A 14,968-nucleotide genomic window follows, 5' to 3' on the forward strand; every position below is an offset into this window, starting at 1 on the left:
ATATATATATATATATATATATATATATATATATATATATATATATATATATATAATGGCCTTTGTCTTAAGGTTCATTTCGTAGCTAACGTCTTATGCATCCTAAATACACATAATAATAATAATAATAATAATAATAATAATAATAATAATAATAAATATTTTCACACATTTTGCATAATTTGGCAAATTTACAGCTTGATTGGAAATTACACCCAATAAAAACATTCTGCCCACAAATTATATTTACCATGAATTTTCTTTGTTTTCTACAAGCATAACTCACATTTCATCTCAAGCATGCACTTACACTTTTGTTGACTTTTTCACTTTTTTTGAAGTACATTAACTTTAATGTTAATCCCTTTAACTTTATTATGGACAAAATTGTTTGGTGTGCTGGAAATGACACCACAACTGTGGGGACAGACATAATTCTTGAAATTTTGATAGAAATAATTTTTCACACATAAATATTTAAATGGTTTATGTTTATTATTACTCTTTTAGATTATTATAGCTTTAAACGTGTAATAATTTGTGTTCTGATAATGGATTTTCTTAGTTTAATATTGAAAGTCTGGGTATGGTACAATGGTAAAACAATACAATTTATACATAAAAGGCATTTGAAAAGTGCCAAAAATAAATGATAAAGGCATGGTTAAAAAGTTTCTAAGTTCATTTTAATGTGATCTATAAAAAAAAAAAAAAAAAAAAAAAAAATCTATTTTTTTAGTTTTAGTAAAAATCAACCCCTGGTTGCCCAAAGTTCAAGAAGCACTCACTTTTTAAGAATTGCTTAAAAAAAAAAAAAAAAAAAGAAACGTTGTAAGTTGTCACATTAAATTCTACAATTTACACAAGAATGTTTTTGCAAATGATATATGTAGAAGTTCATTCTGCTCATGTTTTATAAATGAGGCTGAGTGAGAATAAATGGAGAAAAGTACCTAGTAAATATCCTAATATTCTCACATGTGTCATCTCTACAGTTTCAGAAGGGATCTCAAAAATGTCATGAACTATGCTCAGATCCACCAGGATGCCAAAGTTTGCAATCAAAAGTCAGAGATTTCAACTCATCTCATCAGATTCTTCCAAGACCAAATTATCTGAGCTATGCTAGCCACAATAATGTTATAACTCTATACTCTTACTGAATGTCAATAGTTATCTCAGCTGCATCTCGTGGTTATTTCTCAGAATTTTTGGAGAAACATCTGGGACCAAACCAGCATGAACCAGTCTGAACCAGCATGGAAATTCATGCTAGTCTAAGATAAGTCTTTTCAGCACGGTTACAGAATGCATGATCACACAAAGAAAAAACATGTTAAATCCATACATAATTTAATCCATCCCCTCTCATTTCCACTTCAGTCCCTGCTCTCTGATCTCATACTGTACTACATAGTTGTGAGGTGTGCATGCATATAAAAAATTAAAATGACAGGAATGGTGGGCTACAACGGTTCATTAAGCTCTCCGAACACAGGAGAACATTTGTCTAGTTGTCGAGGAACAAAAGCGGGTGGAAAACTGCTGTGTGTGCGCAGGTGTGTGTGTGTGTGTGTGTGTGTGTTTGTCATCATTATCTCAATTGGCCCTGCCTCTTCTATCGCTCTTTTAGCTATTTTCATCTCTCTCTCTCTCTCTCCCTGAGAATAATATGAATAAAAGGAAATCTCTATAAATTCAAGTTGATACTCTCTACATTAATATACTGGGTTGTTTTTTTTCTTTCTTTCAAAAAAGATGCAATGAAAATGGATGGTGACAGAGACTAACATTCTGCCTAACATTTCCTTTTGTGTTCCACAGAAGAAAGAAAGTCAGACAGGTTTGAAATAACACAAGAATGAGTGAATGATAACACAATTTTAATTCATGCTTAGAATTCTAACCTTTGAAGAAAACAAATCTGCCCTCGCTGTTCTCATAGACGGCATCAATTTTGGGTGGTAAACCCCTCCAAAAGACATTGATGAGCATGGGGTAACCTGGCATCACAGCGTTATCTCTGACCCTCCAAAACCAATGGTCCTTCACAAAGAGAGAGGAAGAAAATATACAGTTAAAAATGTATCATTAGATTTGTAACACAATACAATTCAGCAAAGAAACTCAAGAAAACAGTAGAGAAACAGATCCCTAGCAAATTTCAGCGTTTATGGTGCATGTATGCTGGAGCCGTACTTGAAGTAATTAACTTTTAGGGAAATAATAAAAACATCCAAATGTTTGGCAAATTTCATCATTTACAACTCTAAACCTATCCCACAAGGCTTGTATCTCTTTGTTTTTTGGATGTGTCAACACAGAATTGTCATTACAAGACTTTAGAGGGTTTCTAAGTATAACAATTTGAACATCTTTCATTAAAGGGATAGTTCACCCAAAAATGAAAATTCTCTCATCATTTACTCACCCTCATGCCATCTCAGATGTGTATGACTTTCTTTCTTCAGCAGAACACAAACAAAGATTTTTAGAAAAATATCTAAACTCTGTAGGTCAATACAATGCAAGTGATTGGTGATCAGATTTTTTTAGCTCCAAAAACCACATAAAAGAATCAGTAGTTAAATCCATATCTTCCGAAGCAATATAATAGATGTGGGTGAGAAACAGATCAAAATTTAAGGCCATTTTTTTTTTTTAACTCTAAATCTTCACTTTTACAACTGAAAGTCACATGTGGTGCTTGTATAGTTTCACTTTCACAACTAAAAGTGAAAGTTAAAGTGGAGATTTAGAGTAAAAAAGGACTTAAATTGTAATCTGTTTCTTACCCACACCTATTATATTGCTTCTGAAGACATGGATTTAAACACTGGAGTCATATGGATTACTTTTGTTACCTTAATGTGATTTTTGGAGCTACAAAGGTCAGATCACCATTCACTTGCATTGTATGGACATACAGAGCTGAGATATTTTTCTAAAAATCTTTGTTTGTGTTCTGCTGAAGAAAGAAAGTCATACCCATACCCATGAGGTTGAGTAAATGATGAGAGAATTTTCATTTTTGGGTTAACTATCCCTTTGATTTCAGATTTTTTTTTATTTATTTTTTTAGCATTTGGTATGTACTCCCTTTGCTCTAATATTAAAGCTGAATGCATTCAAGCGGACATGGACACTATAAGTTTGTGCAAAACCTGATTTAGGTTGTCCAGCATGATTTAAAATAGCATCTTGTGTGCTTCAGTAGAAGCTAGGAAATCTGTCGTTTTGTACAAAGGAGTTAACAAGGTCAGTTCACACGTTTTTATTTCATTTGATGAAAAGAAGTGCAGAATCTACATTTTTCATATTCATCTCACATAATAACCTTTCTTTCTTTATATATATATATATATATATATATATATATATATATATATATATATATATTATTTATTTATTTTTTTTTTTTTTTTCAGAATCTTAAAACTGTTTTTTTCCAGGTTTAAATTAGATTTTGAATCCCTGATTTTCAATGTGATCTCAGAGACCATACTTGAAGTCAAATAATAAAATCATGCTCAGGTAAGTATATTGTATAAATAAAAAAATAAAAAAAGCTCATTCTGAACAGAATGGACATCTTCCTAGACTAAACTGTTTTAGTTTTAGTGGCATCCTGGAACTAAACGCCCTGACCTTCACCTACTGCCGTGTGACCACAGCTGCTCTCACTTCCAGATTTGGAAAATCCCCCATCACAGGTCTACAGCTTTGATGTCAGCCCTTTGATGTTTCCAAATCTTGTTTAAACGCTGGTGGTAAATCAGACAATATCTCCGTCATCAGCCTCTGTGATACCCGTAACTATCAGTGCCGTCAAGTCCTTCTGGGAAGTCCCAACGTACACATTTGGAAATCAAAATTATGACTTCAAGTGATTTATAAAAAATTCTAGTGCATCAAAATGAAGCACTACATTAGGCATGTAATGGATATTGTGTATTTTATCATTCTCGTGCAGCCATGGGAAGTATATTGTGGCAAGCTTTATCACTATTTCGTACACGGCAGAACAAGGGTAGGATGGCGTTAGCAACATTTTGACAAACTTTTTGATTACAACTTAATATGATCAATTAGTTTCCACCATGATTCTTGAACTTCCTGGAACAAAAGGTTAGAAGCTATCTAAATTCAAAATCGCATACTACCATACTACATTTATTTTTTCTGTCATATAAAGTTACGGCAGAAATAATAAGAATAGTATGGTACTATGCGATTCTGAATTTAGCCTATATCTTCTTTTGCCCATGCATTATTTTTTTGGAAGTTCTATATCATTTAACTCCACACTGTGTGAGTCTCTTTCATCAGCATCATATACTGTTTGGAATACAATTTAACAGCAAGCTGGAGAATAGCATATGGTACAGTGATGACAACACCATCATTATTCATCTGCCACAGAACTGCTTCTCAAACTAATCTTTGCAGCAAATTGATGAAAAATGTAATTTGACCATAACTATCTCTAAAACTGAGGGCCTCTTTCATTTTATCTTGCAATAAAGACACTCAGCAAAAGCAGTGTGTAAATCTTCACTGTTTCTCCTTGACAACATTTTGTACTCGATTACAGAAACATCATTTTCAAGATTTTGCACCACCACTTTTTTCCTTCTTGCTGGACAACATACATAAATCTGTACAATCTAAAATCGTCATTGAACTTAGTCAACTATTATATTTTCTGTATACAGTATTTGTCTTGTGAGTCTACACATCCTTAAAACAAGATACATTTACTTACTAAAATTCTATAAGATAATAACACTTGTTTTCAGAGAATATATCTTGAAGTTTATTTTTCATACCCCATTGGAAAATTGTTTTTGGGTTTTTATTAGGCAAAAATCATTAGTTTTATGTTTAAAACAAGAAAAAAAGCCAATGTCAAAACATATATACCAGTGGGTAAATTAAGGGTTTTTTTCAAACCTGGCTCGTTTGGAGCGTTTGTTTCGGAACCTGGAACGTTTTCTCCCTTGGTTCGGTTTGTTTAGGCATATATAAACAGGGCAATCGCACTCGGATCCGCACCAAAACAATCGGTCTGAGACAGCCTGAATGAGGTGGTCTCGGATTGATTGCAAACGAACTCTGGAGCGGTTTGCTTGTGGTGAGAATGCAAACCGACCCAACGGACCAATGAAACAAACAATATCCCAATAAAAACCATGAACATAACTGAGGGATCTTTGGAGAAGACATCTGTAGATCAGCACTGCTCTGTAATACATCATCAAAATGGGGATATAGCCTTTTGGCAACTATATTAGATATAATTTCACGTTTCAAATAGGAGCTGTTTTATAATTCCTGAGGTAATTTTAGCACGATCGTTTCTCTCTTTTGGATAGCGGCAGAACACGGGTAGGATGGCGTTAGCAACTTTTTGACTCTGCTGTTTGTGTGTGTGCGCATGTGTGTTCGTGCGAGAGAGGGAGAGAGAGAGAGATCTGTGAGAACAGGCACATTTCAATGGAAAAATAATGCAAAAGCAACTAATGATGGATAAAAATAACCATGAATGAAACTTTACAACTCATATCCATCTGAGTGACGGATAATTTGTATTTGGAGCACAACCTCTAACTGGCAACGCTCAAAAATTCTCTAAAATTTGTAATGGTTGACACATTTTTTACAGTCTTATAATTTTAACCGGTATATCAATGGATGAGCTTAATCACGCCATCCACTGTGGCATCCACGCTCAACCATGCCACGTGCCCCACCGAGAACGAACCACATTATAGTGACCATGAGGAGGTTACTCCATGTGACTCTACCCTCCCTAGCAACTGGGTCAATTTGGTTGCTTAGGAGACCTGGCTGGAGTCACTCAGCACACCTTGGGATTCGAACTAGCAAACTAGTTGGGGTGGTAGCCAGCGTCTTTTACCACTGAGCTACCCAGGCCCCCTACATTAACCAAGATTAACAAATGCTGTAAAAAAAAAAAAAAATATTGTTCATTGTTAGTTGACGATATCTATGCATATACTAATGTTAATAAATACAACCTTACTGCTAAGTGTTACCGTGATTTTTTATTTTACTTTTTATGCAGTACACTGCTGTATAACATTCTTAGAATAGTTTGATTGATCCACCAAAAAAAAAAAAAAAAAGTCTTACAAAATTACCAAAAATGCTAATACTCTTTTGGAGTTTTGCTCTCAAACAATTAATTTGTACGAAAACATATGACTTATACATCAAGCAATCACATACGCTACATGAACACATGGTCGGAAGTCGAAAGTGTCGCTTTCTATCATATTACACATTAGGCCTTTTATCATTACTATCATAGTTATGTTTACGCTCTGGGTAGGGTAAGGTGTTACACTCAATGATTCGGTTTAGGTATGGGGTTTAGGTTAGGGGTTAAAGTTAGGAAAAAACAGTTTTGGATTATTACGGAACAAGCGCCACATCGGGAACTACAAGGACATGAGGGAAGCGTCCCTTATTGGTGGTCTTACTCGAATGAACTTGTACGAATTGGAACTAATTCGCCACCTCGTACTATTGTGACAATTCTTGTGAGATCGAGTTGGAAACAACATAACAATCTTTTATTACTCTTTCTAAAGAATGTAATCAATTGTGAGCTTATGATCTTGAAACTGCTGTCTACCCATTCACCCACAGCATTCAGCCTTGTGAGGGAGAGAGTTGTAGGAGAGTGAAAATGTAAAAAACATTTTTGTGACCCAGTCATTTTATTTGCACTGAATTCTTTCTCCTATGTGAACATGGCGTACCTGAAAACTGATCAAACTGAGAAATCAAAGTCATCATTTTTCAAAACCCATAATCCTAAGTATTAAACTGTAATGAGTACCTCATCCTTCATCGTTTGTGCTATTTATATGAATCGTACCTCAAATCATGTGGCTTGTGAAGGCGAGGTGTGTTATTACTTTTCAAAAAGAGATCAGACTTTTGATCTTACGAAAAATCCCTTGCATTGAAAGAGGGACCCAAGCCACAGGGGACCAGAATATTATGGACTTCCAGTGGTCTTTTTGGACTAAGGCCAGTAAGCAATGCCTTAGCAACCACCTAAGCAACAGCAATGGCCCCGGCATCCTGCATCCTTCTCTTCCTCTTCTTTCTACTCTCATCAGCCTCTCTTTTCCCAAACCAGAGAGAAAGTCAAGCAAATTCGACTGGCACTGTGTAATCACAGGGAGCCCACATAGACAACAGTGACCTTTTCACAAACACTAAACCGTCTGTTCCCTAGACGAAGTACACTCATCTGCATTTCATTATGGTTTGGTTCTGAGAGAAGACATACTGTTGTCTATGTTTTGCCCTATACTGCCTGAGAGAGAAACTACAGAGACGGAACATGTTACTTTTCAGTGCTACATCATTAAAATAGGCTCTGTCACACCAATTATTCAGGCTATCCCTTATTCTGAAAGAAAAAGTGACTTTTCCAACCCTCAGTGATACACTCTCATTTAGCTCGTAGACAGAGACGGTAATATTGAGAGACCGTTATCTGGTACAAGTCAGGCTGTCTTGAATTGAAAAAAAAAAAAAAAAAAAAAAAAAACTTTAATTTAGTCGAGCAACATGCGGGAGTGAAATATTTAATATAATGTTATACTATAGGGAGCATTGGTAGAGTTTTGAGAAATGGAGGTGGAAACTGTCTTGTAATTGAGGCTAGAGATTTGGAATGTATAAGGTTATCAGAATGGCTTGTTGTAGTGTTTAATGGGTAAATGACATGACACTCATTTTTTGTCTTTTTTTTTAAAGACAATTAATATCTTTGTATTTGTTGTCTTTGCTTCAAAAATGTGATCATGCATTGTGTCATGTATACTTAGACCCAGCAAAACCCCGCTGTAGCTTGATTATAACTGCACATGTGAACATTCTGACAGTCACAACCAGCTGATATTGAAATTAGGGATGTGTGCAGAGAGATGATGGAGAGATGCAGAGGAGAGATGAAAGCACTACGAGCAGTGTGGTGCTGGGCTTAAGATCATACTGCGAGGAGATCTTCCTCTATCTCTCTCTCCTCCCTGTTTCACAGTCTACAGATCTATCGCTAGACTGTGAATCTCTCCTCCTCACAGGATGGACGAAACAGATCTGTCTAGTTAGTGAGCACTTCTTCTGTACTTCAAACACACATACTCAAAGAAAGAGAAAGTGAGGGAACTGACTATTTATATAACTGGAGAAATTATCGAGAACAAAGCGTGCTCCTTTCAAGGTTTGCAGAAATTATACCAAGAGGGTTTATGCACTTTGATCACAGAAAGAGATCATTGTTCAAGAAAGAGATCGTTGTTCAAGACACAAATGCTGATTCTATCTACAGTATGGCCACTTACAGTACACAAAGCAACTAAGTACAAAGCTTAAAGGGACATTTCACCCAAAAATAAAAATTCTGTCATCATTTTCTCACCCTGAATTTGTTCCAAACCATGGCTTTCTTGACTTTTGTGGCTTTCTTTCTTGTGTAGAACACAAACGTTTCAACAAAAACATTATACTACCTAAAGGTGAAATTTCCCTTTCACGATGCTTCTTTGTAGAAGAAGCTGGAAAACACATAAAGGTAGAAGAGAAGAAAATGGATAGAGCTACGGTCTTCTCCTGGAGAGAAGGTAGCATAATCCACCGGAGCACTGGGACTTAACAATGGCCTAAAATATGGTTTAAAACCAAAAAGGTTAATTAACTTCTGCAATTCTTCAATTATTTTCTGCTATACATTTTTTATTAATTTAGAGTAAAATGTCTGGGTTATCTTTTTACCTTTGACATTATAGAGTCCTTTAAGGGGGATGAATTTAGAGAAGCAAGTTCTCAGAAAACGTTTTAGTGTGCTGACAGGCTAATAGTTACTGTTAGACTGCTAAAGCACACTGCATCCTTTGACTAAGTTAAAATCATTCCATTTAAAAGCTAAAAAGGGGGAAAAAAAATAAACTTTACAATTATTGTTAATGAATATTTATATTATTATATTTATTAAACTGTATATTACAATAAAAAATTTTATTTAAATATAATAAAATAATATTAACCTTTTATTACATTTAATTAATTAATATTAATTAATATAGCATTTTGTATTATATTAAAATACATTACATATTTTTGTATTATTTTAAATAAAAAATAGATAAACAAGTCTTTATTTTAATATAAAAAAACAATATTTATTTATTTTAATTAATGTAATTAATTAATACAACTAATTTGTTTCTGTTATTATTTCAATTATATTATTAATTAGATTAAAACATATGAAACTTTTTTATTATTAAAAAATGCATCTCACTAATTGACTAGTATGCTGGATGACTAGTTGCCTCCCTTCATAATGCTGCATGCTGCATCACAATAAAATGATCCATAAAAAGTCCTTTGAAATCCCCTCCTTACAGTCAGAAATTGCCAATAACTAGTGTCATAAATCTGCCAGTCCCTTTCTTGCTGTAGGGCTTCCTTTAAGCCCAGGCTTAGATGAACATTCAGTACACAGTATGCTGCTCTGTTCTCCACAGAAGAACCACTCAAAGCCTGACACTGACAGAATGCAGCTACTACAGCTTTGTAATAATAGAGACACCCACTGAAGACTTACCAGAGCAGTTAAGAAACAACAGAAATAAGAACTATGATACAATTGCAGTGGAGAACTGTTCTTTTGTACATTATTTTAATTGAAAACTGAGAACACTTCTTTTGAACTGGAAATCGGACTGCTAACTGACTGGCAGCGAAAATGTCTAAATGTTTAATGAAAATGGAACTTCATAATTCTTGAATATGAGGTCTACAGAGAGGTCCAGTCAAACTCAGATTATAAAATAATGTATTAAAATTAAATTAACGTTAATATATGAGTTCCTAAAGCAAGATTTGAAATTCACAAAAACATTAATGCTCTGACTCATCATTCTGTTGATAAGAGGAAAAGGAAGGTGAGTAAGAACAGTAAAAGAAGCATATGAAGGAAACGGTGAGGCGGACAAGAGGAAATGAAACAGTAGCTTCCCTACAAGCTACTCATGTTAATGAAATAATAATAAAAAAAAAAAACACCCTAATTTAATATATAATATTTATTTTAATACATTACTTTCTTGAAAACACAGTCATTACAGTCACAATTTAAAAAAAAATTTTTCCAACACAAAATAAATGCTGTACATGGGAACACTATTGACTGACTCAAATATATCTGTAAGGGGTCATTCACATCAGCAATGTTTTTCAATATTTTTTTTTTAAACATGCAATAAATGGGCGTCTTTGACCGTTGCTCTGCGTCTCACTGTTTTTTGATCAAATCAAGCTTTTAGATGCTGTACTGAGTAAAAAAAAAACAAAACAAAAAAAAACATCATCTTGGGAATTACAGCTCGAGACACCCGTGTTCTGTTCTATTCGTGGCGCTGCATCTAGCTTTTTTAGCACAAGGATGCGTTCGGTGTGAATGCCCCTTAAGCCATGTATCAGACCGGTTCATTTAATAAACTGTCCGAACCAATTCACTGAAATGAATCAAACTTCCAAACGCTACTTGAGATATAACAGCCGATTGATGTTGTACCACATATTAGTTTAGAATTGTGATGTGTTTAGAATAGATGATCCACCACATTAACAGAGTCAGTACCAATAGTTCTGAGGTCCTGCTTAGGCTAATCGATTAGTTCAAACAATTACCTTCACACTAAACATCCCTGAGCTGAAACAGACTAGATTACGAGTTAGATTAAACGGTACCCACTTTAACAAGATCACTTGCAAAGACAAAAACTCTGTGAAAATTTTCAATCAGCTATAGAGAGTTTGATTTAATAGTAGACTCAGTAGGGTTGCACGGTATCCCGGTGCAACGGTAGTATCGCAAACCCAAAGCTTCAAAATACTGGCAGCGCCACAGTATTTTTTAAATGGTAGTACCATTAATACGGTAGTACCGTAAATTATGTTGTATGTGCGGTAGTAAATATTATTTTCGCTAAAACCTTCATTTGAATCAGACCTATCTCTACAATAACATAAAAATGTAGTATTTTCGAGTGGCGTCCCCTTCAAGCAGTGCCCTTTAAGAGTGCAAAATGCTGTTTAGAATTTGCCCCTTATATGGTATTTTTTTTTTTTTCAGTGTGTGGTTTTCCCATGCTTCAAACACCCACGTCTGAATCCCAGCGTGTTAATTTGGCAGTTGTGTCTCTTAGTGGATAATATGGATTTAAATAAAACTCTGGAGAGTTAGCAGCTTTTTAAAAAAACGCAATTCACGTAACGAGAATTATTTTGGGTTTTGCATGATGAGACAGGGCAAACCCATCTGCCGTGAATGTCTACAAAGATTTCAAGCCAAAGGGGGAAACACCAGCAACCTTATTAAACACCTTCTGACACATCCTACTGCTTCTTCAGAATACATATGGGTTAGTGCCACTTCATTTAACCTAAATGCTTTATTTTAACATGTACAGACTTACTGTTCCTCTGAAAAATGTAATGTTGCACTCATTTATTTTTTTCCAATTACAAATGCATGGTGGCAATAACTTCACACTTATCTGCATTTCCCAAAAGCATTGCAAGCCTAAGTAGATCGTAGAAACCATTGGCACCAATGGTCTCTATGATCAACTCAAGCTTGCAATGCTTTTGGGAAATTCATGTCCCTGAGCCGTGTGATCAAACCGGTGTGTGTGTATTCTGCATTTGCGCTGCTGTTTACCAGGAGAGAGTGGCTGAAATGGTTGTAATAATGAAATAGTCTTTTCAACGTTCCAATATCTTTATTTTTATGTTACCAACATTCAAATAATCACAGAAATAATGGAATAAAAGTGTAAAGCCGTTGCCGATATAACTGGTGTTTTGATGCGGCAAAGATTTTTTATTTATTTTTTTACATCAAACTAAGAATGCATTAGGTAACAAGTTAGTCCATTTGAGCCTTATTATCAGTTACTGTATTTTAACCACTTCTGGAGCAACAAGTGGAATGGCTAGTTTCTAAGAACCACTATGACAAGCTGTGTTAAGAATAAACAGACTATCGTATGGTATCGTGATACTTAAGTTGGTATAGTATCGTAAGATATAATTATGGTATCGCTACAACCCTAAGACTCAGGTATAGTGTGCAAGAATATTGGCCCATCGGTTGTGCTCCTTGGCATCAACCCACATGAAGCAGCTAACTAAACTACAACTGCAAAAAAATAAATAAAATAAAATAAAATGTTTTCAAGCATTTTCATGAAATTATCTCCTATTCAGATTTTGCCTTTAGATGATGATGATTCAATCTCTGTTGTAACTCTGCTGTCAACAGAACTCACCCATCATCTTCCAGCCAATCACGTCTTCTTTCTGAAGACCTGAGCTGCCAACGTGAGAGAGCTGACACAGGCATTTCCATGGATACACCTCTGAGCTCAGCTAGCAGACTTTGAGAGTTTTACAGCACAGAAATATGTTTGTGTTATTGTCTAGCTACAGTGATAGACTACTCCAGTTTACAGCCAGCGAGAGCCAGAGGAAAATGTAACAGCGTTCATGATAGATTTTGTTTTCCCCAGAGGCGTCTGCTGAGAAACTGCGACTTAAGACCAAGTTATAAGATTAGAGCCAAACAAAAACCTTCTTCAACTGGAATAAATCTACACGTCAGCTCGAATTTAGCTACTCAAGAAAAAAAGATACTTTCTTTCCTTCAAATGCTTGATAAATGAATCCCATCTATTTTTAAACAGAGAAAATATACACAAAAACACAGGCTGTCTGTTTAGTGAGAGCACAGTAAATCTTTTTTTTAGCCTTAAGGGATGGGAGCTACGGATAAGTTCTGCTCTGATTCACAGATGCACACTGATCATAGAGTTACAATACAGCAACTGGACCTAATCTTTACACATATATACTGTATATACACTACCGGTCAAAAGTTTTGAAACACTTATTCTTTATTATATTTTTTTTTTCACATTTTAGAATAATAGTAAAGTCATTAAAACTATGGAATAACATAAATGGAACTATGGGAATTATGTTGTGACTAAACAAAATCCAAAATAAATCAAAACTGTGTTATATTTTAGCATCTTCAAAGTAGTCACCCATTTGCCTAGAATTTTCAGAAATGTACTCTTGACATTTTCTCAACCAACTTCTTGAGGTATCACCCTGGGATGCTTTTTAAACAGTATTGAAGGAGTTCCCATCTATGTTGGGCACTTATTGGCTGTTTTTCTTTATTACTTGGTCCAAGTCATCAATTTCAAAAACATTTTTTTTTTTAATTTTTTTTTTTAATTACATTTTAGATTTATAATGAAATAAATTAATGTGGTGGCACAATTATATTTTTGTCTACAAAACTAATTTCAAACATTTAAGCATACGCCTTCAGATCAAAAGATTTTTAAGATCATGGGAAACATTTCGGTCAAGTGTTTCAAAGGTTTGACCTGTAATGTATCTCCTGAAGATGTGTGCCATGCATAAGGTGCAAAAACTTCTTTAGTATTAGTATGATACTTACTATACTATACTTTAATACTATACTGTCCTTTTATGTTCTAGTACTACACTTTTAGTCTATGCAAGATAGACTTTAGGAGTGGGCGGAGGTCAGCTTTTTCAAAGGAATTTTTATCATTAATGTATCGAAATCGGTGGAGATTTGCTCTCTTTTGGCGCTGCCAAGTGCAGTTAGTTAACTTTCATTCATAAACATTTTTTGTGTAAACATTTTTTGTGAAAAGTAAATCTATAAAATGTATAAATAATGGCAATTCCAATGTTTTGGCAATGTACCATTTGATACGGTCGATAAGGAAGAGTGCAGAAAAGCCTACTTTTTGCTATTCGTCTACCCAGGCGAATACAACTTTTGTTTGCAAACATCTGTTTGGTGGTGGGTAAAATACTAACTTGTAAACTAACTTTTGTAGTTATTGAAAAGTTGTTCGACCCAGGCGAATACAACTTTTGTTTGTCATCGTCTGTTTGGTGGTGGGTAAAAATAAACACTAACTTGTAAACTAACTTTTGTGGTTATTGAAACATGGTTCGGCCCAAGTGGATGCGACTTTTTTATGTGATCGTCTATTTGGTGGGAGGTAAAAATACACACAAACTTATAATCTAACTTTTGTGGTTATTGAAACGTTGTTCAGCTCAGGCTAATGTGACTTTTGTCTGCGATCGTCTGTTTGGTGGTTCGTCTGTTTGGTGGCAGGTAAAAATACACACTAACTTGTAGTCTATCTTTTGTGGTTATTGAAACATTGTTCAACTTAGGCAAATGCGACTTTTGTTTGCAAGTGTCAGTTTGGTGGTGGGTAAAAATACACACTGACTTGTAATCTAATTTTTGCAGGTATTGAAATGTTGTTCGACTCAAGCGAATGCATCTTTTGTTTGCGATCGTCTGTTTGGTGGGAGGTCAAAATACACACTAACTTGTAATCAAATTTTTTTAGTTATTGAAACGTTGTTCAGCCCAGGCGAATGCAACTTTTGTTTGCAAGCAACTGTTTGGTGGATGGTAAAAATACACACTTACTTGTCATCTAACTTCTGAGGTAATTGAAACGTTGTTCGGCCCAGGCTAATGCATCTTTTGTTTGCAATCGTCTGTTTGGTGGGAGGTAAAAATACACACTAACTTGTAATCAATTTTATTTGGTTATTGAAACATACTTCAGCCCAAGCTAATGCAACTTTTGTCTGCGATCATCTGTTTGGTGGTGGGTAAAAATGCACACTAACTTGTTATCAAATATTTGTAGTTATTGAAACGTTGTTCGGCCCAGGCTAATGTGACTTTTGTTTGCTAGTGTCTGTTTGGTGGTGTGTACAAATACTTTAGTGGTTATTGAAATGTTGTTCGAAAATGCTGTGAATATGTGGAAATCAGCTT

The 14,968-nt window shown here is 34.8% G+C and overlaps 1 protein-coding gene across 2 annotated transcripts in view; it reads right to left on the reverse strand.

The window, feature by feature from the left end:
* Window positions 1–14,968, reverse strand: part of LOC127434463 (matrix metalloproteinase-16-like) — a 77,032-nt gene that overhangs the window by 13,167 nt on the left and 48,897 nt on the right. For both annotated transcript variants that reach the window (XM_051687249.1, XM_051687248.1), the window contains one exon: window positions 1,908–2,046. In XM_051687249.1, the coding sequence (XP_051543209.1) occupies window positions 1,908–2,046 (139 nt within the window). The remainder of the gene's footprint in view (window positions 1–1,907; window positions 2,047–14,968) is intronic.

The sequence above is a fragment of the Myxocyprinus asiaticus genome, chromosome 44 (assembly GCF_019703515.2).
Source record: "Myxocyprinus asiaticus isolate MX2 ecotype Aquarium Trade chromosome 44, UBuf_Myxa_2, whole genome shotgun sequence".
Taxonomy (NCBI): Eukaryota; Metazoa; Chordata; class Actinopteri; order Cypriniformes; family Catostomidae; genus Myxocyprinus; species Myxocyprinus asiaticus.